Source organism: Rhinoderma darwinii, chromosome 1 (genome assembly GCF_050947455.1).
Source record: "Rhinoderma darwinii isolate aRhiDar2 chromosome 1, aRhiDar2.hap1, whole genome shotgun sequence".
Taxonomy (NCBI): Eukaryota; Metazoa; Chordata; class Amphibia; order Anura; family Rhinodermatidae; genus Rhinoderma; species Rhinoderma darwinii.
The window spans coordinates 296,906,043-296,931,171 of NC_134687.1; the positions used below are offsets into that span (position 1 = coordinate 296,906,043).

General features: G+C 44.9%; 1 protein-coding gene across 2 annotated transcripts; it reads left to right on the forward strand.

Annotated features, from left to right (window-relative positions):
• The first annotated feature begins 5,241 nt into the window (after nucleotides 1-5,241).
• GPX4 (glutathione peroxidase 4) lies at nucleotides 5,242-13,744 on the forward strand. 2 transcript variants are annotated; one of them, XM_075825372.1, is made up of 8 exons: nucleotides 5,242-5,355; nucleotides 6,917-6,967; nucleotides 7,383-7,477; nucleotides 7,636-7,780; nucleotides 10,317-10,468; nucleotides 12,311-12,335; nucleotides 12,416-12,475; nucleotides 13,514-13,744. In XM_075825372.1, the coding sequence occupies exons 1-8, from the start codon at nucleotides 5,257-5,259 to the stop codon at nucleotides 13,544-13,546; spliced, it is 660 nt and encodes a 219-aa protein (XP_075681487.1). In that variant the 5' UTR covers nucleotides 5,242-5,256; the 3' UTR covers nucleotides 13,547-13,744. The 2 variants fall into 2 exon arrangements, with proteins under 2 accessions (XP_075681487.1, XP_075681489.1); XM_075825374.1 differs by lacking the exon at nucleotides 6,917-6,967.
• Nucleotides 13,745-25,129: the final 11,385 nt, after the last annotated feature.

Consider the following 25,129-nt stretch of genomic DNA (forward strand, 5'->3'; position numbering starts at 1 on the left):
CTAGGCACTTCAGTACTGAACAGGATACAATATATGGACTGCAGGGGGAAACTCATCAGAGCCCATACATTCTAGGCACTTCAGTACTGAACAGGATACAGTGTATGGGCTGCAGGGAGAAACTCATCAGAGCCCATACATTCTAGACACTTCAGTACTGAACAGGATACAATGTATGGGCTGCAGGGGGAAACTCATCAGAGCCCATACATTCTAGGCACTTCAGTACTGAACAGGATACAATGTATGGGCTGCAGGGGGAAACTCATCAGAGCCCATACATTCTAGGCACTTCAGTACTGAACAGGATACAATGTATGAGCTGCAGGGGGAAACTCATCAGAGCCCATACATTCTAGACACTTCACTACTGAACAGGATACAATGTATGGACTGCAGGGAGAAACTCATCAGAGCCCATACATTATAGGCACTTCAGTACTGAACAGGATACAATGTATGGACTGCAGGGGGAAACTCATCAGAGCCCATACATTCTAGGCACTTCAGTACTGAACAGAATACAATGTATAGGCTAGAGGGGGAAACTCATCAGAGCCCATACATTCTAGACACTTCAGTACTGAACATGATACAATGAATGGGCTGCAGGGGGAAACTCATCAGAGCCCATACATTCTAGGCACTTCAGTACTGAACAGGATACAATGTATGGGCTGCAGGGAGAAACTCATCATAGCCCATACATTCTAGGCACTTCAGTACTGAACAGGATACAATGTATGGACTGCAGGGGAAAACTCATCAGAGCCCATACATTCTAGGCACTTCAGTACTGAACAGGATACAATGTATGGGCTGCAGGGGGAAACTAATCAGAGCCCATACATTCTAGACACTTCAGTACTGAACATGATACAATGTATGAGCTGCAGGGAGAAACTAATCAGAGCTCATACATTCTAGGCACTTCAGTACTGAACATGATACAATGTATGGGCTGCAGGGAGAAACTCATCAGAGCCCATACATTCTAGGCACTTCAGTACTGAACAGGATACAATGTATGGGCTGCAGGGGGAAACTCATCAGAGCCCATACATTCTAGGCACTTCAGTACTGAACAGGATACAATGCATGGGCTGCAGGGGGAAACTCATCAGAGCCCATACATTCTAGGCACTTCAGTACTGAAGAGGATACAATGTATGGGCTGCAGGGGGAAACTCATCAGAGCCCATACATTCTAGGCACTTCAGTACTGAACAGGATACAATGTATGGGCTGCAGGGAGAAACTCATCATAGCCCATACATTCTAGGCACTTCAGTACTGAACAGGATACAATGTATGGACTGCAGGGGGAAACTCATCAGAGCCCATACATTCTAGACACTTCAATACTGAACAGGATACAATGTATGGGCTGCAGGGAGAAACTCATCAGAGCCCATACATTCTAGGCACTTCAGTACTGAACAGGATACAATGTATGAGCTGCAGGGAGAAACTCATCAGAGCCCATACATTCTAGACACTTCAGTACTGAACAGGATACAATGTATGGGCTGCAGGGGGAAACTTATCAGAGCCCATATGTTCTAGGCACTTCAGTACTGAACAGGATACAATGTATGGGCTGCAGGGGGAAACTAATCAGAGCCCATACATTCTAGACACTTCAGTACTGAACAGGATACAATGTATGAGCTGCAGGGAGAAACTAATCAGAGCTCATACATTCTAGGCACTTCAGTACTGAACATGATACAATGTATGGGCTGCAGGGGGAAACTCATCAGAGCCCATACATTCTAGGCACTTCAGTACTGAACAGGATACAATGCATGGGCTGCAGGGAGAAACTCATCATAGCCCATACGTTCTAGGCACTTCAGTACTGAACAGGATACAATGTATGGGCTGCAGGGAGAAACTCATCAGAGCCCATACATTCTAGACACTTCAGTACTGAACAGGATACAATGTATGGGCTGCAGGGGGAAACTTATCAGAGCCCATACATTCTAGACACTTCAGTACTGAACAGGATACAATGTATGGGCTGCAGGCAGTGGCGGATTATCATATGGGCGTTTCGGGCGGCCGCCCGGGGCCCGAGGCTCCCAGGGGGCCCATGGCAGCCCGAAACGCACATCATCTCCTAAATCTATTCAGCGCGCTAGCGCTGCTAACGGCCGAAGATGAGGAGGAGCAGGGAATTGGCCGGGAAATAGGTAGGACACGCCTCCCTGACAAGTGCGGGCCGCCGCCATTGAGTAACAGAACAGCGACGGACGGCTGTTCTGTTACTCCAAAGCAGCAAGAGAAGAGCCGGGCGGGCGGGCGGTCACCGGCGCTGAGGTCAGTACAGGCTTATCCTCCTGCCCAACTGGTTCCCGACCGCTGGCTGTATTTTTACGGCCAGCGGTCAGGAACGGGTCCTTAAAACCCGAGCCATAGACTTTCTACGGCTCGGGTTTTAACTTGCTGCCCGCGCGATCGGGCAGCTGAATGTCGGGTCTCCGGCTGTCAGTGACTGCCGGGGACCCTGAGGAGAAGATAGAAGCAGCTTCGCTGCTTCTGTCTTCTCCGATGTCTTCTTACACAGCGTTCAATGAACGCTGTGTACAGGACTAGAGACAGCAGCAGCGGCGCTGTCTCTATTCCTCCCGGTGATCATGTGACTGGTCACATGATCGCCGGGTGCCGTTAGTGGCAGACTGTATCTGGGTCTTACTAGACCCAGCACAGCCCTGTTAGTGACAATCGTCACTGTGAGAGTACTGATTTCCCCTGTAACTGGGGCTGCTGTGCAGCTCCAGTTACAGTGGAAAAACGTGGTGTAAAACAAAGAAAAAAAATATATAAAGTTCCCCAAAGGTCTTTTTTGACCTTTGGGGGACAGACCATAGTAATAAAAAAATAATAAAGTGCAAAAAAAATGTAAATAATAAATACACATAAAATACCCACCCCAAAAAAAACGTTCCCCCCGCCAATCATTGTTGTAACGCTAGCGCTGACCCAATTACCCTAATATAGACATGTAATATATTAAAGTTTACGGTAGACAATGGCGATCACAAATAAAAGGTCTATTTTAGGGTAAAACTATGTTATTACCAAAAAAAAATAGCTGAAACGTAAAAAAGCTTATTTTTTTACTCTTATTTTCAAACTTTATGAATAAAAATTCTAAAATAGCAAAAAAGGTGTGTATAAAAATGATAAAAAACGAAACCTGCATTGTCTACGGAAAAAACGTCGCAAAAATCACGTTGGTTTTATTTTTTTTTAATAAAAATGTGTGTTTGGTGCAACTTTGTAATTACATTTTATTAAAAAATATTTTCACTTTTTGAGATACAGCTGCTTTGTATCCTGTATCCGTCAGGTCAGCAGGACTGACGGGATCAGTGAAACGGGCCCTGCGCTAAATTATAATCTTAAATGTGATAGATTTGAGGTGGATCCTGCGTGTCACTGATCCTGTCAGTCCTGCTGACCTGACGGATACAGGATACAAAGCAGCTGTATCTCAAAAAGTAAAAATATTTTTTAATAAAATCAATCAATCACACTGATACACACACATACTATATATATATATATATATATATAATTATAATATAACGTTTTTAAATGTGTACATAGCATTGTGGCACTATATACAAGGGGGAGCGCTGTGAGGCACTATATACAAGGGGGAGCGCTGTGAGGCACTATATACAAGGGGGAGCGCTGTGAGGCACTATATACAAGGGGGAGCGCTGGAGGTACTATATACAAGGGGGAGTGCTGTGAGGCACTATATACAAGGGGGAGCGCTGTGAGGCACTATATACAAGGGGGAGCGCTGTGTGGCACAATATACAAGGGAGCGCTGTGTGGCACAATATACAAGGGGGAGCGCTGTGAGGCACTATATACAAGGGGGAGCGCTGTGAGGCACTATATACAAGGGGGAGCGCTGTGTGGCACAATATACAAGGGGGAGCGCTGTGAGGTACTATATACAAGGGGGAGTGCTGTGTGGCACTATATACAAGGGGGAGCGCTGTGTGGCACTATATACAAGGGGGAGCGCTGTGAGGCACTATATACAAGGGGGAGCGCTGTGTGGCACTATATACAAGGGGGAGCGCTGTGTGCCACTATATACAAGGGGGAGCGCTGTGAGGCACTATATACAAGGGGGAGCGCTCAGTGGCACTATATACAAGGGGGAGCGCTGTGTGGCACTATATACAAGGGGGGGGGGGCTGTGTAGTGCTATCCACAGTGGTATGTGTGTGGCGCTCTTTATATGGGGGGCTTTTTGGTGCTATTTACAAGAGGGGGAGGGCTGTATGGCACTATCTATAGGGGGCTGTGTGTAACGCTCTACGAGGGGGATGTGTGATATATAGAGGGGGCTGTGTATGGCGATATCTATGGGGGTGTGCAATATCTATGGGGGTGTGTAATATCTACAGGGGCTGTGTGTGGCACTATGTACAGGGGGCTGTGTGTATGTGGTGTTTTACAGTGTGTGGTATTATATTCAGGCGCGCAGTGTTTGGTGCTATTATATTTAGGGGCACAGTATGTGGCACCATGATAACTTTATTTTCGTTTATAGGTGTGGAAATGTTGGAAGGGGGGCCCAAGTTTGGGTAACAGCCCAGGGCCCATGGTCTACTTAATCCGCCACTGGCTGCAGGGGGAAACTCATCAGAGCCCATACATTCTAGGCACTTCAGTACTGAACAGGCTACAATGTATGGACTGCAGGGAGAAACTCATCAGAGCCCATACATTCTAGACACTTCAGTACTGAACAGGATACAATGTATGGGCTGCAGGGGGAAACTCATCAGAGCCCATACATTCTAGACACTTCAGTACTGAACAGGATACAATGTATGAGCTGCAGGGGGAAACTCATCAGAGCCCATACGTTCTTGGCACTTTAGTACTGAACAGGATACAATGTATGGGCTGCAGGGGGAAACTCATCAGAGCCCATACATTCTAGACACTTCAGTACTGAACAGGATACAATGTATGGGCTGCAGGGGGAAACTCATCAGAGCCCATACGTTCTAGGCTCCACCTTAGGACCAGCCTCAGCATCATGTATAATCACTAATGTAACAGCAGAGTCACGTGTCACCAGTCGCGCGCCGCTACAGGCCGCCGTACTGAACGATTTTCTACGGACATCCCCAAACTGATTGGTCGCCACTAGAGGTCTCTGTCAGTACAGACCACTGCCCCTCTCCATGATAGGTCTAGAAGCGCTCTGGGAGGATGGGGCGTGGTAGTGCCATGTTGAAGACGCTGTGTGGTGGCGCAGGTCGGTCAGTGCTGCTCGGTGTGGTGAGCGGCGTGTGCGGGAGGAGAGCAATGGTGAGAGGCTTCATGTTTTATTGAGCGTCTGCTGGTGGTGTATGCGGCGTTCGGTGGTGTATTCGGTGCTCGGTGGTGTATTCGGTGCTGGTAGACGTATATGCTAGTCCCGCCGGCCTCGCGAGGAGCTAGTTCTAGTGGTGGAGGTCAGGGAGTCTATTATTGCTGTGTAGTCTCCGGTACGGCCGGTGGTACGCTGAGGTCAGGCTGCTGGGTATCCTGGGATAAGATGGGTAACTTGTGGGCGCTGTTATGAGACGGCACGAGCTGCACTGCACCTCCCTATTCTGTGAGCCGGCTGGTGACCTTTCTGCTGACTCATGTGGCAGTCTATATGGACTCCAGGCCTGTAAGTAGGATTAGGAGCCGATGAGTGGGACTAATGGCTTTATGTAACGGGTCGAAGTCCTCGTTTATCTTCTTCGCCAGCTTCTCATTCCTGACCCACCCACACCGATGTCTGTTTTCTACAGTGTCAGTCATTTAAGCTAGGGCAGTGACTGAATGTAGGTTCTTCAATGGGAAGTCCAGAAAATGTGATTTATGTGAGAATATGATATTTTTCTATAATAAAGTGCAGGATCTGGGATTAGTCTTTTAAGGGGGTTCTCCACAGTACCGTTCTGCTGTGACTACAAACTTCAAGGGGTATTTACATCTTAGATGTTCATGGCATGTCTGTGGGATTTGGTGTAAATGTCTAATAAGTACTGGTCCCACCTGTGGGGATCCACATCTACAGAATGGGTCATTACCCCCTGTCCTGCCTGGTGAAGGTGGCTGCCACATCCAGATGGGTAATGAATAGGGGCTCTCTCCATTAATCTTAGTCAGAAAGCTTTTCAGCATGCCAACCCCATCTGGTAAGGCGGCTGCCACGTTCAGACAGAATGATTGCAGAGGTGGCCGTTTGTGTGTGCGCTGTCCATTCACCACTACGGGAGTCGGTGAACATCCAAGCATGCCAACCTTGTTTTGCCTGGTGAGATGGCTACCACACCCAGGTGGCGAATAAATGGAGTTGTTGTCATTTGAGTCTGTAGCTGTCCATTCTGCTCTATGGGAGTTGTGGAAACAGCTGAGCAAATGTACTCGGCTGTTTGTGCACTCCCATATAAGTGAATGGAGAGTGCTGCATGTGAACAGCCCTCTTCATTTAACCTTACTGTTTCAACCGGAAGCCCCTGTGGCTATGCCATGAATTTCTAAGATGGAAACACAAATATAATAGATAGTAAGAGAGAAGCTTTGACTGTAGAATTTCTAGTGTTCTGATGCCTTGCAAGCAGATTACCAGTCATGGGCAAAGGGCAACTGCTCCACTCTTTCCTGTCCCCTCCCTTTATAAGGTGGGGAGGACTGTTTTTTTTGTTTTTGTTTTTTCCCGTCCTGGATACTTTTATTCTATGACTGCGTCTGTGGCTTTGGGTCCTGTGCCTCTTCAGCAGACTAGGATGAGGGCTACCTGTTAATGTCATGTTGCTGGCACCTGTAGGATATTTCCGTGATCGTTAGAACAGTCTGAATCTATTGTACATTGCAAATCTCCGTTCCCTTCCAGACTATCCTACAAGCCTGTCTAATAGCTCTGTGGCTCATCGATGTATCTAAGGTGAGATGGACCGTACCTGTGTAGTCGGAAGCTTGTCTACCTCCTCCCTTTCTATGAATCATATAGGCTTTTAGTACATTAAGGCCCCAATGTCAAATACGGAGCATGGACGGCCCTACATCTTTGTATTATGGAGCAGTCTCCCCTCGAAGCATTGCTTCTAAGTATATTTTTGTATTGCTGCATTTTATAGAGTATTCCAGAGATAGATATATATATATCTATCTAATATATTTTTGTCTGAAATAAAGCTTCCATGACATTAGCGGCCCTTGACTGTACAATATGGGCCCGTTTCTGTGGATCATTAATACAATCGTGCATGACGCGTAATGGCATTGTCCGTTGTGTTTATGGTCTTCCAACACTGAGCTATTCCCATCGCTATATAAGCTGTTTTGTGCTTGTTTTGCAGTGTGCTCAGGTGGATGACTGGAAGAATGCCAAAACGATATATGACTTCTCTGCTACAGACATTGATGGCAATGCAGTGTCCCTGGAGAAATACAGGTACTTTTCCTTTACCAATCTCCTGTGTTTTGCTGCTGTTCCCATTGGTCTAGCCTGAGCTGATGATTGGTAGTCGCTTGTGTCTGAATAATGTTCTCCGTTTTAGGAACAATCAAGCCCTTGTCCCAGTAATATAATTCTGTAATATTTTCTCACAGGGGCTTTGTCTGCGTCATTGTAAATGTAGCCTCGAAATGAGGTAAAACTCCTGTAAACTACACTCAGCTTGTCAACCTTCACGCCAAATATGCTGAGACGGGTTTACGAATCCTTGGGTTTCCCTGCAACCAATTTGGAAAACAGGTAAAGGCTGAAGATTTGTGCTTTCTCCATCTATTGTTTTACCACTTGGGGTTATGCTAAGAAGGAAATAACTTCCTCCTGCAACGCGAACAACGCACAAATATAGGACCTGTCATGAGTTTTACACAGCGGACACGCTGTGTGAAAATCCCGCGCGTTGCACGGACGTATAGCACGTTCCTCTGAATAAGCCCTAAGTGCTTCTTTAATGGTCAATTCACATATCGCAGGCAAATTGTTGTTTTTTTTGGAAAAACATGCATAAAATGTGATTTCATCATAATGTGTGAGTAGACCCAATAGGTTTTTAAAAGACAGAAGTTTTATATATATATATATATATCTCTTTTTTGCACGTATAATGCGAACTCACCAGCAATATTCTAGCAGTCTGTTCTTTCCCAGCTCAGTTGCATCTATACATTTTTATTTTTTTTACCCTTTCACTATGGGCAGCTGTGTCGTGTGACCTCAGTCTGACCGCCAAAACAGACCATGTTCTCATGTGTAGTAGTGATGGGTAGTTCACAAATGATCAGTTCAAAATGAACCAACTTATTTAGTTCACATCCCTGGCAAAGATTAGTTCATCAGAAACTAAAACCAGTGGGAGGATTCAGACAGTGAGTGAATCAGCACAGTGGCTCCTGTGTCCTCACTGTCACATTATTACTTGCTTTTTAGTGCTGGAAAAGGAAACAGCCCAGCGAATACACATCTAATATGAGACTAAACTCTGAAATTGCACCTCCCACAAATTGTGCGTGTCCTGTCTTTGTGATATGAGTCTTGTTAGTCCAGAGGTCGTCTTGCTCCTGACACTGGATCCTGTACCCCCTGCTCTGTGCTGCATTGCTTTTCAGCTCTCATATATTTACCCTGAGTCAGTACCACTAAACTACAATAGGCGGCGCCATTTCAGTGACCTATGAATCTTATTGAACTAGACTGCCATGATTCGTTCTCCTGGCACATTAGTTCACTAGTTTAAGTTCAGTTAGTTCACATGATACATTTACTATCAACCTCCTCAGGATACATTGCTTTTATTATTCCACCAGTGTATCCAAGGACTTTTTAAAAAAAAAAAAAAAAAATTATTTTTTTTTAAACCGGCACAGGGCCTGTTCACATCAGCATTTCTTTCTGTTGAGGGGTTTGTCGGGGGACTCCTCAACGGAAAGTCAAATGGAAACCTTAGCTTCCGTTTGCATCACCATTGATCTCAATAGTGACGGAAACGTTTCTTATGGTTTTCGTTTGTCACTGTTCTGTAAGGGTTCATTATTTCTTTTTTTTTTGTTACACTTTTTTTTTTTTTTACTTAATCCATAGCGCAGTCAACTACTATTGATACCGTCAAAAACGTGGGACCCTGTCACAATGGTGACAGATGGAAACCATTAGCAACGTTTCAATCGTGATGCAAACAGGAGCTAAGGTTTCCGTTTGCCTTTCCATTGAGGGGTACCTCCGACGTAACCCCTCAAGTGAAAGGCAACGCTGATGTGAACACTGCCAAAGCGGCAATTGTGTATTATGGCGTCTGCTGCTTTTGAAAATATTCTCACAGGGAACAGAAAAGGTGGTTACAGTGAAGAAACCGACACAACCTCCAAAGTGGGACAAGTCCTGTTTTTGAACGTGTGTGTGTATAATCTATCTATATCGTACACGCATGTTCCAAGGTGCCCCTGTGTATTTTCTGTTTTCAATCACCACTTAACAGTGTCCCAGAGCTAGGCACAATGAACTAATCCCCAAAATGAACTAGATTTCCCATCCCTAATGTGTAGACAGGAGGTGACCTTCCCCTGTGTAGCAGAGTTCCTGTAAACTACAGGATTACATCACCTATTAAATCGCTCCTGGCAGCACACACCTGCCACCTCTTTGTTGCTCTGTCCCTCCATAGGTATTGTGCTGCTGAGAATTTTTTGCTCTATCTAAGGCACATGGAGTGCAGTGATATATAATAGGTGAGCCAATACAATGATTAGCTGCAGGGTTATAAACCTCCCCTGACTCACTGACTGACTGTCCATTCTATCTGAGTGCTATGTGCAGAGTCCAATGCATTTCTATGAGATTCTCTTCACTTGTAAAAGGAAACCTATCTCTAGCAGAGGACAGTGAGGCTGCATCACGTAGGATGCACTACGACTAGTTTGTACAGAGGTTTTCTGTCACTGATCACTTGCTGCACTTTGGACTGAGAGCTAGTGCCGTGTGATGAGACTCCCCCCTCTGCAAAGTCAGGCGTATCATGGGAAATGTAGTCTGAATTAGGGGAACCAAGTTTTGGATTGCTACATACTGCCGTTTTGGAATGGTGTGCAGTTCTGTAGCAGTGTCTCACCTATGTTTCCTCTGATGGGCAAGGCATGGAGTGCTTTTATTCTACTTTACAGCCCATCACAGCTAAAGTGATTGCGTTTAGGGAGTTGCCCATATTATAGAATATGCCTCTATACTGAGGCTAATATCATGCTTTTGGAAAATGGAGGTTTAATGCTTTTTTGTTTTTCCATCTAAGGAACCTGGGGATGAATCTCAAATAAAAGACTTTGCTGCATCCTACAAAGTAGAATTTGACATGTTCAGCAAAATTGATGTCAATGGAGATGGTGCCCATCCTCTGTGGAAATGGATGAAAGCCCAACCTAAGGGAAGGGGTACCCTTGGGGAGTAAGTGTCAGTTTTGTTCACAATATGCTAAGGTGTCCTGTGAATGATCTTTTTGAATCAAATCTAACTTTTTACGCCGCCTTTGGAGGACCGCTTTGTAGCACTTACACTCAAATGCACGCACACGATAGTTGTCAAGGTGAGGGAACGTGTATTAGAAATGCCCCAGGTTTTAATGGCTGTCTGCACCAAATGACTGCTTACATTGTGTTTATGGTTCTCTGAGCACTACAAAAATGATGGTATTCACACATCCGTTCTTGAAGCCACATCAGGAGTAGATTCAAAAGTAGTCCTTCCTGTATTCCCCCCCCCCCCTCCCTTCAAAACCTGCACTGTCTGAATAAAGGGGTTTTTACACAGGAACACTATCATGCAGATAAGCGTTAATATAACACTTGTTGCCAAGAATTGCCCTGTGTAAATAGGGGAACTCTCATCGTTTTAAAAGTAAAAGATTATAGTTGTCAGCAGCACATCTCTCTGTGTAAACAAGGAGTCGCACTGCCGACATGATGTATGGGAATGAGCGATCAGAGTAACGACCGCTCGTCCCATCCATAGCTCCTTGTGACGGGGGCAAACGAGCGCTAATCAATGATGTCTCGATCAGTGCTTGCTGCACTGGCCTATTGGCTCGTGTAAAAGGCCCTTAAGGCCTTCTAGTTGACTCTTCGGTGTTTCACCGCTCCACTAACGGCAGACAAGTTTCAATCACTACAACGCAATTTGAATATTATGAGGGAAATGTAACAATGGCCCAAAAGCTTTCGCCACTTAAAAAAAGGTGTGCCCAGATACTTGCGCTAGAAACTGGCGTAAATTTAGATTTCACTCTGGCGCACACAGCCGAAGATGTGACCAATTTATTAAGAGGAGTGTGCCGCTTAATAAACTTGTCGCATCTGACTCCAGCTTGTTTTTTTTTTTTATTAAGGGTATGTTCACACGACAGCGTCCGTAACGGCTGAAATTACGGGGATGTTTCCGCCTGAAAACATCCCCGTAATTTCAGCCGTAACGGCATGTGCAGGCGCTTGAACGCCGCGTCCATTACGGACGTAATTGGCGCTGCTATTCATTGGAGTCCATGAATAACGGCTCCAATTACGCCCCAAGAAGTGACAGGTCACTTATTTGACGCGGGCGTCTATTTACGCGCCGTCATTTGACAGCGGCGTGTAAATATACGCCTCGTGTGAACAGACAAACGTCTGCCCATTGCTTTCAATGGGCAGATGTTTGTCAACGCTATTGAGGCGCTATTTTCGGACGTAATTCGGGGCAAAAACGACCGAATTACGTCCGTAATTAGTGCGTGTGAACGTACCCTAAGAGTGGCGTGTTCTTAATAAATCTCCCCTTTTGGTCTTTGAAATAGCACTTTTTATTTGAGTGCATGCAAAACCACAGCATTCGTTTTCACAAGACATGCCAAATTTCAATGTCCTCTCAGTCATGTTGATAAACTGATGCATGTAATATATTGACAGAATTTGACATGGTTTGAATGTAAAGTGACCTTTTTATATTTTTACAAAAGACTAAGGGCTCGTGCTCCATACAACCTCCCTGCGTGCTGCACTATTGTCATCAAATGTGATGGCAACACTGAACATAACTGTTCTGCTAAGATATTTGTGCTGTTGTATACTATTTGGTTATATGGGGCCATGATTGAGCTTAAATGCTAGAATATGATGTCTGTGTTCTGACAAGCTGAAACCAGGTATCCCTGGAATTGGTAGTGGGTATTTTGGGCAACACAGCTTGGGGTTTACTGCTCCTAATTGGGTAATTTTTTTGTTCGCGTATATTTACAACTTTTCTTTGTTTATTTAGTGGCATTAAGTGGAATTTTACCAAGGTAAGGCCCTGATCAAGAATATTACTTTTTTTTTTTTTTTTTTTTTCTCCTTTCCATTTATCAAGTATTTCTCGTTACAGTTCCTTATTGACAGAGAGGGTCATGTGGTTAAGAGATTCAGCCCCATGGATGATCCAGTTGTAAGTAGTCTGCATAATCAGAAGAACATAGATTTCTTATAGTGGTGGTCCAATACTGGACGACTGACCTATCCAGTGTATAGGTAATCTGTACATGATCAATGGGGGTCCGATACCCAGACCCCATGCCGTTCAGCTACTCCAGCTGCCTCCGAGCACTGGATGTACGTGCTGGAAGTGGTTGGCTCTGGCCACTAAATAGCGATGAGCTGTCGTACTGCAACTCTGCTACTATTCACTTGAATAGGAGTAGAGCTGCAGGACAGCTGCTATGTACGGAGCCAACTGCTTCCGGCTCTGTACGTAGCATAATGGGCCATAACAACATCCAGTGCCCGGAGATAGCCGGCGTGGCTTAAAGGGGTTGTCCGAGATACATCATATTTTCAAAAACCCCTTTAATGCATGTAATTTATAAATGTAAATACATTTGTAATATACTTACATTTTCCAAAGTGGCCCCGTTTCCAGATCCTGCCGTGGGGAACTTGACTGGTGACGTCACTCTCTGCACTGGCTCTGCCGCTTTGTTGATCTTGAATTCTTTGCCGGGTGTATGACTTGTCACGTGGTGTATATCGACTTGTTCTGTTGTAACGCATATGCGCGGCCCTTCTGTTATCTTGAACAGCAGGGGCCGCGCATGCGCGTTACGGGCTGTGAAGCAGAACAAGCCGATATACACCACGTGACAAGTGATGTGTCGTATACCTGGCAAAGAATTCAAGATCAACAAAGCAGCAGAAAGTGACGTCACCAGTCAAGTTCCCCACGGCAGGATCTGGAAACGGGGCCACTTTGGAAAATGTAAGTATATTACAAATGTATTTACATTTATAAATGACATGCATTAAAGGGGTTTTTGAAAATATGATTGCATCTCGGACAACCCCTTTTAACGATGCGGGGTCTGGCTGTCAGCCATACTGATTACCTATCTGGTGGATAGGTCATCAGTTCAGTAGTTGACAACCCCTTTTTATATAGAAGACTGGTGGGTATGCAGAAGCTAAAGCTTAATTTTTTTTTCTTCTCTAGGTCATAGAAAAAGACCTCCCAACCTATCTTTGATGATCCGTGCTCTTGGTTTCTGACAGTTGACAGCAGTCTCCAGTCCCAATAATGATGGTATGCCTTAAAACCATAAGGGGGAGGCAAACCTGAAGGTGTGTTGGCGTGCACCTGTGGAAGGAAACTGTACTTTGGCAGGACCTAAGCCATGGATCAAGCGATGGGCATTTAAACAAATAAAATTTGAATTTGAGTTCAGTCACTGTTTGATTCTGTACTTTTGCGTTAATAGGGCTCGGTAATTGTTCACTATGCACTAATATATGCAGTCTCTCAAATACATATTTAGAATATGGCTCTGTGTATAGTCTTAGTACCTAGTAACCTCCTAAAGATGGAGGTTGATGGGATGCTCCAGAGAGGAAAGTGCACCTGTGGTAGGACAGTTGCAGCTCTCTAACATAGGATACAACCTATAGTGTAGGGTACAATTAACGCAACACATAAATGATGAAAAAAATATATACATTTTATTGAAAATCACAATGTTAAAAGATGAGTCATGCAAAGCATGACTAAAAATGTCTATCAAATGCAGAGGGCATATGTACACAAATGAAGTATAACAAGGGCATCAGCATATAGACACAAGCAGATTCAGTCTATCTGGACAATAGTATAAAACATTTAGTAGATAATGGCATAAACAATTTAGTGTTAATCTCAAAAAAGTGAAATGTCCAGAGGGCTGAAGTGAAGCAAAGCTGCAGCACCAGTGCCCCTGTAACTAGACACTGTCCAAATGAGGTTGAACTCACAGTGAGATATAATCAAGTGTCAAAGAGGGGTTTAGACAGAGCGATATGTAGAAGGTAAAGACATGCACATACTCGTGTTGAGCACCTCTGCAGAGAGAGAACGTCAGAGCCGACGCGCGTTTTGGCAGAATGCCCTCGTCTGGGGGTGGCGTCTCTCCAGAGGAAGCCTTCCTTTTGAGAATCGTCTGTCCAATCGTGTACGAGTACAACACACTAAACGTCACGGGGTTTGTCAGTATTGGCGTCTTGCACCAGGTGTGGAGATGGCCAGCTGTATGCTTCCGACCGCACGTCATCAAAGAGGGAGTGGACCAGCGGCGTCTGATGCCAAAGAGACACGCCCACCTCGATGTAGACATGCGAATTGCGGGACAGCCTGATCCCCCTCCCTCCCGACGCAAGTGCACAGAGAAGTCCCACTGGGAGGTAAGTAAACAGACCTGTGTGTTACGTACCCGTCTGGACAGACTAAGCCAGGAAGAGGGGCGGTATAGAATAAAGAATACAATAGTACAGCTGTGGAGCATAATCGTATAAATTGGCACTATAATGGTTAGTGTGATAACGAAAAGTATGTATAGACAAACATGATAAAAAATGTGCAGAACTCAAGCAGCAATACCCAACTTGTGATGTTCAAATAAATTAACGCATTTATATAAAAATAATAATCTGAATAACCCCATTGGGATTACATGAGCATACAAGAAGGTAATTTACATATATTTAGAAAATGTAATGATACATATCTTTTTTTTTTTTTGCACAATATATATGTGTTGACATGAGTGGTGTGAAAACACATAAATACCAAACGCAATATATAAATATATTAACGTGCATTAAAAAGTGGTGTGAAAATAACATACAGAAATAAATAATGAAAAAATAATAAATCTAGCAATAATGGGTGTGTGTATCAACAAACAATAACATTTATTGCATACCAAATTAATAAATAAATATAATCTAAATATATGTTTATATATGGTGTCTAAAAAGTAGTAAACACATATTTAATTTTTATTATATTTTTTTCTTTAATATATGTGAACATCTAACATAGGAACCTATAAGATGGGCATAAACATCCCCCCCCCCCCCCCAAAATCCTATCCTATGCAATTCTAGTCCAATCAATAGTGTGTAAGCTAGAACTGCGATCCTGGTGTCCTATGAAAGATTAGAATCTGATTTTTCATATGCCACTGCTGTTCTAGGTGATCCAAAGCTGGAGATATGGCTCTTTTAATTGCTGCCCCCCCCAATCCAGCTTTAGTCTCTGTGTGAAGCAGCTTCATGCTGATAGGACTGGGTCAGAGGCTGTGCGGTAGCGCCACCTCTGCAGAATTGCTGGTGTCCACACCCATTTGTCAAGTATATATTTGCATATTTAGACAAAAGCTCATCACTTTTTTTTAAGTGTTTTGTGACACCATTTACACTAGCATTACTAAACTAGTGACAGACCCTCTACGACTGGTTCATGTGTCTGCCAATTAAAAACTGCCATTTTGGTCCATTTTTCTTGGCCGTTTTGCATCTGTTCAATTTCGGGCCATGCTTCCGTTTTTAGCAGCCGATTTTTGACCCGTTTTGCATCAGTTCAGTTTTTTTTTTTCCCCCCCTGTCCGTCCGTTTTAATTCCCTGTATGTGATGCATTTAGTGCCACACACTACCCCCCCCCCCCCCCCACCTGTAGGAGAAAAATCCCTCTGGCCGCGGATTCCGCTCCCAGGAGTTGGCCCTGATGTCACTATTATATGGATAGTGACGTCAGGGGCTACATCTAGGAGCGGAATCCCCGGCCAGAGGGATTCTGCTGCTACAGGAAGCTACAGTGGTGCTATCTACAAGGGGGCTGTGACACTATTTACAGCAAAAAAAATCTCCGGTGGGGAGAGGGAGTGGCAGAAAGCATGGCCATCACTTGGTTCATAGCCAAGTGACAGCTGGTGTGTTGGATGGCCCCATAGACTACTTTGGGAGGTGTGTGGCCATGAACAGACCAAAATAGGGCATGTTCCATTTTTTGATGGCCCGGTTTACAGTGCCGTGTGAATAGCCCCAGTTGGGGTGTATCTTTTTTTTATTTTTTTTGTAGTACTGCTGCTGTGTGAATAGGGCCTAAAGGTCTTCAGTACTATGGGAGTTACGCAGTTTCTATAAATCCCAACCATTTAATCAGGTTGTGCCTGGGAGGACAAAGTTAGAACAGGGTTTAGGGGGCCCCATTCTAGAGAGATAGATGCAGGTCCCACCTGACACTTATGACACCCTGTGTATGTCATAAATGTCCTTCATGGGGAAACCCCTTAAACTCCCTTCCTGACATTTGCCGTATGGATAAGTCATGGAAAGCTAGTACTCCCTGTATTTTGCCGTATCAGAAGCTGAGCCGGTGCCATAATCTCCAGATGTCAGTGGTGTAATACAGCTGACATCCGGCTGTAATAGCTGGGACCGAAAATTCGCGTCGATCCCCATTAAATGCACCAGTCAAAAGCGATTGCTGCATTTCAAGAAGTTTGCAGCTCATCGGCACCCCAGCAATGGAATTGCAGGGGTTCCGGTGGCTGCAATGGCAACTGGAGGCCTACTTTTGGCCTCCTGGTCTGCCTAGCACTGAAGCCATTCAGACCCTGCCCATAGGCAGAGCCTGAAAGGCTGCCGTAGCAGACCGCAAGCTGGCTCTGGAGCGGAGCGGGTGTCTTTAGTCAACTGTTTGTTACAACTGACATCCACCTGGAACTGCAGGAACCGGAGCTGGCTCCGATGCCTGCCATTAACCCCTTAGATGTAGCAATCGCTGCATCTTAGGTTGCTAGCAGATCGGCTGCCATGCCATCATGGCTGCCAACTGCTGCTATTGCAACAGGAGGCCTAACACTGGCCTCCTGCTCTGCCATTACGGAAGCCGATTGGGCTTCGCCTCCCAGCGGGACCTAATCAACTTGCTGTCCGTGAATGACTGACAGATCTAAAACATTGCACTACATAGGTAGCGCAATGTATTCGAAAAATAATTTAAAAAAAATAGAACACAATCACCCTTTTCTCTTAAGTCCTTTTATTAAAGAAAAATAAAATAAACCATACATATTTGGTATTGCCACGACTAACAGCCTGAGCTATAAAAATATATATATTCCATGCGATGAACAGCATAACAAAAAAAAAAACGTAAAACAGTGCCAGAATATGTTTGTTTTTTTTTGGTCACTTTGCCCTACAAATATTGAAATAAAAAGTGATCAAAAAGTTGCATGTAGCCAAAAATGGTACCTATATAAACTATAGCTCGTCTTGCAGAAAACAAGCCCTCCTACAGCTCCATCGATGAAAAAATTAAAACGTTATGGTTCCCGCAACTTGGTGACAGAAAAAATACATTATTTTTACAAAAGTAATTTTATGCAAAAAGTTGTAAAACAAAGGGCCATAAATGAGGTATCGCCGGAATCGTACTGACCCGCAGAATAAAGTTCACATGTAGTTTATAACGCATGGTGAACACTGTACAAAAAAACTAAAACTATGCCAGAATTGCTGTTTTTTTGGTCACCTTGCCTCACAAAAAATAAGATAAGTGATCAAAAATGCACATGTACCAATAAAAACCACAGCTCGTCCCGCAAAAAAACAGCTGTCATACTGTCTATGAAAAAAAAAAAATTAAGGCTCCAATAAGTCAGGAAATAAAAAAAAAATATGCAGTTGTGCAGCCCGAGGGGAACATTTCGTCTGTTTCAAGAGGCGATTTATCAAGGCCCTAAAATTAGGGAACCAGGAGGGGTAGGGCCCAAACATATCTGCTGGAAGCGAGGGTGCCCGTATTATACCAGGACAACGCTTTCCCAGCAAGAATCGCCAAACTGCAACCGTGCGGAGTGTGGACCAAAAGGGGGATAAGTAAAGACACTGTATCAGTGCGACACTGGCCTGTGCAGAAAGGATTGTCACATTGTGACACATATATGGATTATTTTACGGTTTGCTTGTTTTTTTTAATCCAATTATTATACCGCCTGACTGCCCCTGATATAAGGAAAAATAAGGAAAAAATCCAGCGCTGTGTTTGATTAAAAAGGAAAACTGTTCCCAATTTTATTGCAGAAAATGGTTAAAAATTGCATGGAGACGCAGTCTCAAGGTATATATATATTGAGCGGGCTGGATGACCTTGCCCCTGATATACTCTGTCCAGCTTACATCTGCCCCCACATTCTAAACAGAAACGCCATCAATACTCTAGCAAAACTACTACCACGCAAAATCCATGCTCCAGAAGTCAAATGGTGCTCCCTCCACTCTGAGCCCTACAGTGTGCCCAAACAGCAGTTTCCTGCCACATATATGGCATCGTCCTACCCGGGAGAACACTTAACAATTTTTGGGATGCGTGTCTCCACTGGCATGACCTATTTCCCACTGAAATAACATATCTAGGGAAAAATATAATTTTTTACTTAGCACCATTCACAGTGCAATCATGCTTACTACACCCCTTAATAAATACCTTGAGGGGTGTAGCTTCCAAAATGTGGTCACTTCTGGGGGATTTCCACTGTTTTGATCCTACAGGGGCTTTGCAAATGCCACATAGCGCCCAGACACCAATCCAGCAAAATCTGCACTTCAGAAGCCAAATGCCCAAACAGCAGTTTATTACCACATATGGGTTAATGCTGTACTTGGGAGAAATTGCTTCACAAATGTTGTGGTTCTTTTTTTACTTTATTTGTTTTAGAAAACATTTTTTTTTTACCTAAAGCTGTCTTATTGAAGAAAAGGGATTGTTTTTATTTTCACTGCCCAATTCTAAAATTCTATAAAAAAACATGTGGGATCAAAATATTCACTACACCGCTAGAGGAATTACTCAAGGCGTGTAGTTTCCTAAATGGAGTCTCTTTTTGGGCATTCTCATTGCCCCTCAGGGGCTTTGCAAATGTGACATGGCCTCCGCAAACCATTCCTGCTACAGGTAATCTCCAAAAGCCGAATAGCACGCTTTCCCCGCTAAGCCCTGCCGTGTATCCAAACAACCGTTTATGACCACATGTGGGGTATTGTTTTACTCTGGAGAAATTTCTTTACAAATTTTGCAGTGCTTTTTCCCCTTTAGTCCTTGTGGAAATGAAAAAAAATTAGCTAAACCTACATTTAATTTGAAGAAATGGAGATTTTAATTTTCACGGCCTACATCATTTCTGCAAAAAACCTGTGCGGTCAAAATGCTCACTATACCTCTAGATAATTTCCTCAATGGGTGTAGTTTCCAAAATGGGGTCACTTGTGGTGGAGTTTCCACTGTTTTGTCCTGTCAGGGGCTTTTGCAGATGCAACATGGCCTCCGCAAACCTTTTCTGCTAAATTTGAGCACCAGAAGCCAAATAGCGCTCTTTCCCCTCTAAACCCTGTCGTGTGTCCAACCAGCCTTTTATGACCACATGTGGGGTATTGTTTTACTCGGGAGAAGTTGCTTTACAAGGTAGGTTTAGCTAGTTTTTTCTCATTTCCACAAGGACTAAAGGAGAAAAACCACCACAAAATTTGTAAAGCAATTTCTCCCGAGTAAAACAGTATCCCACATTTGGTCATAAATGGCTGTTTGGACACACGGCAGTGCTTAGAAGGGAAGGAGCGCCATTTGGCTTTTGGAGCTCAAACTTAGCAGGAATGGTTTGCGGACGCCATGTAGCATTTGCAAAGCCCCTGAGTCGTCAAACCGTGGAAATCCCCCACACCCATTGAGGAATTCATCGAGGGGTGTAGTGAGCATTTTGGTCCCACAGGTTTTTTTATAGAATTTATTAGAATTGGGCAGTGAAAATAAAAAGAATCTCTTTTCTTCAAATAGACGTAGCTTTAGCTAAAAAAATGTTAATTTTCTCAAAAAATAAAAAGGTAAAAAAGAACCCCAAGATTTGTAAAGCAATTTCTCCTGAGTACAGCAATACCCCATTTGTGGTCATAAACTGCTGTTTGGACACACAGAAGTGAAGGAGTGCCATTTGGCTTTTGGAGTGCAGATTTTGCTGGATTGGTTTTTGGTCGCTATGACACATTTCCCGGTTTTAGAAACACCCTACATGTGGCCCTAATATTTTGCCTGTACATTTGACAGGGCTCAGGAGTGAAAGAGTACCATGCGAAATTGAGGCCTAATTTGGTGATTTACAAAGTATTGGTTCACAATTGCAGGGCTCTGATGTGAAGTAATAAAAGAAAGCCCTGAGAAGAGACCCCATTTTGTAGACCACCCCTCAAGGCATTTATTAAGAGGTGTATTGAGCATTTTCACCCTACAGGACTTTTCCATCAATGATTGCGCTGCGGATGGTGCAAAGTAAAAATTTAAATTTTTCCCTAGATATGCTATTTAAGTGGCAAATATGTTGTGCTCCGCTTATGCCACTGGAGACACACATCCAAAGAATTGTTAAAAGGGTTCTCCGGGTATGGCGTTTCCATATATGTGGAAAAAAACTGCTGTTTGGGCACGCTGTAGGGTTCAGAGGGGAGGGAGCACCATTTGGCTTTTTGAGCGTGGATTTTGCTTGGTAGTAGTTTTGTTTGAGTATTGCTGGTGTTTCCGTTTATAATGTGGGGGCATATGTAAGCTGGGCAGAGTACATCAGGGGCATAGTCAGGTGGTATAATAATTGGGTTAAAAAACAAACAGTAAAATAATCCATAGATGTGTGTTACGCTGTGACACAATCCTTTCTACACAGGCCAGTGTCGCACTGATAAATGTCCTTCCTTATCCCCCTTTTGGTCCACACTCCGCACCTTTGGAGTTTGGGGAATTTTGCTGGGAATTGTTGTCCTGGTATAATGCGGGCACCCTGGCTTCCAGCACATATGTTTGGGGCCTCCCTTTCCTGGTTCCCTAATGTTAGGGCCTTGATAATTCGCCTCTTGAAACAGAAGAAATGTTCCCCTCGGGCCTGCACAACTACATATTTTTTATTTCCTGACTTACGGAAGCCTTAATTAATTTTATTTTTTCATAGACGTAGTGGTATGAAGGCTGTTTTTTTGCGGAATGAGCTATGGTTTTTATTGGTACCATTTTGGGGAACATGCGACCTTTTGATCACTTTTTATCCTATTTTTTAGGAGGCATGGTGACCAAAAAAACTGCAATTCTGGCATTGTTTTTTTTATACATCGTTTACCATGCATTATAAACTTTATTCTGCGGGTTACTACGATTCAGGCGATACCTAATTTATAGCACTTCTTTATGTTTTACAACTTTTTGCACAATAAAATTACTTTTGTAAAAAGAATATATTTTTACTGTCGCCAAGTTATGAGAACCATAACGTTTTAATTTTTTTGTCGACGGAGCTGTATGAGGGCTTCTTTTTTGCGAGATGAGCTATAGTTTATATAGGTACCATTTTTGGATACATGTGACTTTTTGATCACTTTTTATTCCAATATTTGTAGGGCAAAGCGACAAAAAAAGCAAAAATTGATGGGGGCGTGGCCAGCTATGAGTGAGTGAGGACGTGCTTTTCTGAGCTCCTCCACCAGCTTCCAATACATCAGCTGCCATCCAACTTTTATGATGGGGAAGGCGTCTAAAAAGGCAAGCCTGCCTCCTCTACACGGCCTTCATCCCCTCAGAGTGATATTGGGGCATTTTTCGGGAGGCAGACACCCATGCAACTCCGGGGCCCGCACCGACTGGAGACCCGAGGACAAGATGGCCACCCGGCCCTGACACCTGGGTTGCCCCAGTGCTCCGGGGGCTCTATCCCACTACCTACAGATGTCTCCCTACATTCGTGGGTGCCTGCGCAGGGGTCCCTTGACTCCTCGCTCCGTGGAGGGTGCTGGACTCCGGGCTCCACAGGTGGATGCCGCCCAAGATGGCCGCCGCAACCTCTCCATGGCGGATCCCGGCCTTGCATGTGCCGCTACTCGGTCCCGGCCGGCCTCACCTAATGGGGGGGGCTTGCCTTTGGGGTTCTCCCCGCATTCCGCTGCTGCCTCCGACGATGCTGCCATGGACAACGCTCTGCTCCCTGACACACGCGGCCCTCCAAAATGGCCACGGCACTTGCTACATGGGACGAGGGGACCGGAAGTAGGTGCTCAGTCGGCAGCCCTCCGAACATCGCCTCTCGGGTCTGAGGTCCCTCTTACAGCCCCTGATGGGTGCAGGATGTCTCCACGCGGCTAAAGCACAGCTGCACTGGAGGACTCCTGTCCTGCTGTCTCTGAGCCTCTGGAGCTGCGTCGCCCTCAGGCCATTCCTCACCAGGATGCACCCACTCCACTGCTGGGTCTAAACCGTGAGTACGGGGGTCATGGACCTCATGTCCCCATGTATGCTCCTCAGGCCCACGTACTCCCCCCAACCTCACCTAGGCCCTAGACCATTGGGAGCTTCCCCTGCATGGTCCTCTGGCTCCTCCTGGGGTAGCCTCCTTCATGCCCAGCCGACTTCCTCATTCTCAATGCACCAGGGGTCTACCCCGCCTCATCAGCCCTTACCTCCTTCCCTTGCCCACAGCCAGGGTTGCACAGCCTCCCTCCCAGGCACCATGTACTGGACTCTGCTCACAACCCGGATGATATTCCGGTTGTTTTCAGATTGTCATACAGACGCCTCCTCTGTACCGGTTTGTGAAAATAGACCGGCAACTCTCCTGGACATTCGTCAGATGGTCCAAATGCTACCAACTAGGGCCGATATGACTTCCTTTGCCAAACACATTGTGGAAGAATGTAAATTGGAGTTTTCCCAGTTTCGAGCGGAACTTTCCTCACTCTCCACTAGGGTGGATACCCTCACTCAAGACCGGGCCACTGACAATGCAACATTGGCCACTGTGGAATCCACCCTGCAGCATCATTCTGTTCAATTATTTACTCTGCAACAACATCTTGACGACATTGAGAATCGTAATCGGAGGAACAACATACGTATCCGGGGACTACCTGAATCTATCCCAGCATCCGATCTTTTCTCCACATTGTCCACCATCTTCAACAACTTATTGGGTCGTCCGCCAAATACCCATATTGAACTTGATCGTGCTCATAGGGCCCTACGTCCACTGAGCCTTGATGACCAGCGGCCCAGAGATGTTACATTTCTATGCCATAAAAGACGCTATTCTGCAAAAAATCAGACAACAGCCCACCATTTTTCATCAGGGGACGCAGATACATATACTGCTGGATCTGTCCAGACACACCTTGGCACAAAGAGCAGCTCTTAAGCCCCTTTAGGAGTTTTTTCGGAATCGAGGCATCGTCTATAGATGGGGCTTCCCCTTTGCCTTAATGGTCAGACGCGATGGTCACACCTATACGCTGAGATCTCCCAATGACTTACCTGACTTTCTCAGGGAGCTTGGCCTTCCTTCCGTCTCAATCCAAGAGTGGCCCTCGTTGTTGTTTTCTGCGGGCAGAGGATCCCAATTAGGATGCCGTCCTTCGTCACGCCAGGATTCTATAGGGGGCCGGCACCCGAGGGGTCCCAGAAGATCCATTACCGGATGAATATACTGCCAAGTTTTATAGAACATTGACAGACTGTTTGGCGCTACTTCTTCTCCACAGCTTTAATTATATTTCCCCTGCAGTCTTGTTCCCCACGGGCTCCACCTTGGCACATATCTATTCCTAAACCGGGTAAGGACCCTCAGCTCTGTTCCAGCTATCACCCCATTTCCTTGCTCAACGTGGATTTAAAAATCTATGCCAAACTGCTTGCTAACAGACTAAATAAACACCTTCCCCATTTAATTCATCCGGATCAGGTGGGCTTTGTGCCTGGCCGGGAGGCGCGCGATAATACCCTGAACACCTTAGATATTATTCATCATGCCCAGTCCCACCACTCTGGATGCCGAAAAGGCGTTCGATAGAATACCCTGGCCCACACTTCACCAGACTCTCCAACATATAGGCCTCGGACCTTCCCTTATAAGTAAAATTATGGCCCTTTATCATTCCCCATCTGCCCATATAAAAATAAACGGCTCCGTCTCTGCGCCCTTTGCTATTCATAACGGTACCAGGCAGGGTTGCCCTCTCTTCCCATTGTTGTACGTCCTCGTCATGAAAGCATCTCATGGCCTCCATCCGGAGAAGTTCGGATATTAAGGGTATTCTCATAGATGGGACGGAATATAAGTGCTCTGCATTTGCTAATGACCTTTTGGTCTATCATACGAACCCGCATGTATCTCTTCCATCGTTGATGTCTGAGCTGTCCCGTTTTGGATCATGGTCCAACTTTAAGATCAACTTCTCCAAGTCCGAGGCTTTGAATGTATCCCTTCCGCCCTCTCCACTATCACTCCTCAAAAGTACTTTCCCTTTTTCCTGGCCTTCTAGGGGTACAACGTATTTAGGGGTGCGCACAAGCTCTGACCTCTCCCAACTGTTTACTAATAACTTTGCCCCTTTACTAGGCAAATTCCGCACTGATCTTACCTCATGGCATAAAAGGAATTCTCCTGGTTTGGCCGTATTAATATTATTAAAATGTCACTCCTCCCAAAGTTGTTGTACCTCCTGCAGACGATCCCCATCTCCATTCCCTCCTCTTATTGGCTACGTATCCAACAGTGTTTTGGATCCTTCATCTGGCCAACGGGTCGTCCCCATCTGAGTAGGACAATTCTTACTCGCTCCAGGGACACGGGTGGGATTGGTCTGCCGGACTGTCGTCTTTATTGTTTGGTGTCGACTCATGCCCGTGTACTCTACTTTTTTCATAATCATGACTCTAAACTCTGGGTTCAATTAGCCTAACGGCTCTGTACCCGTACCCTATCTACCTTGCCA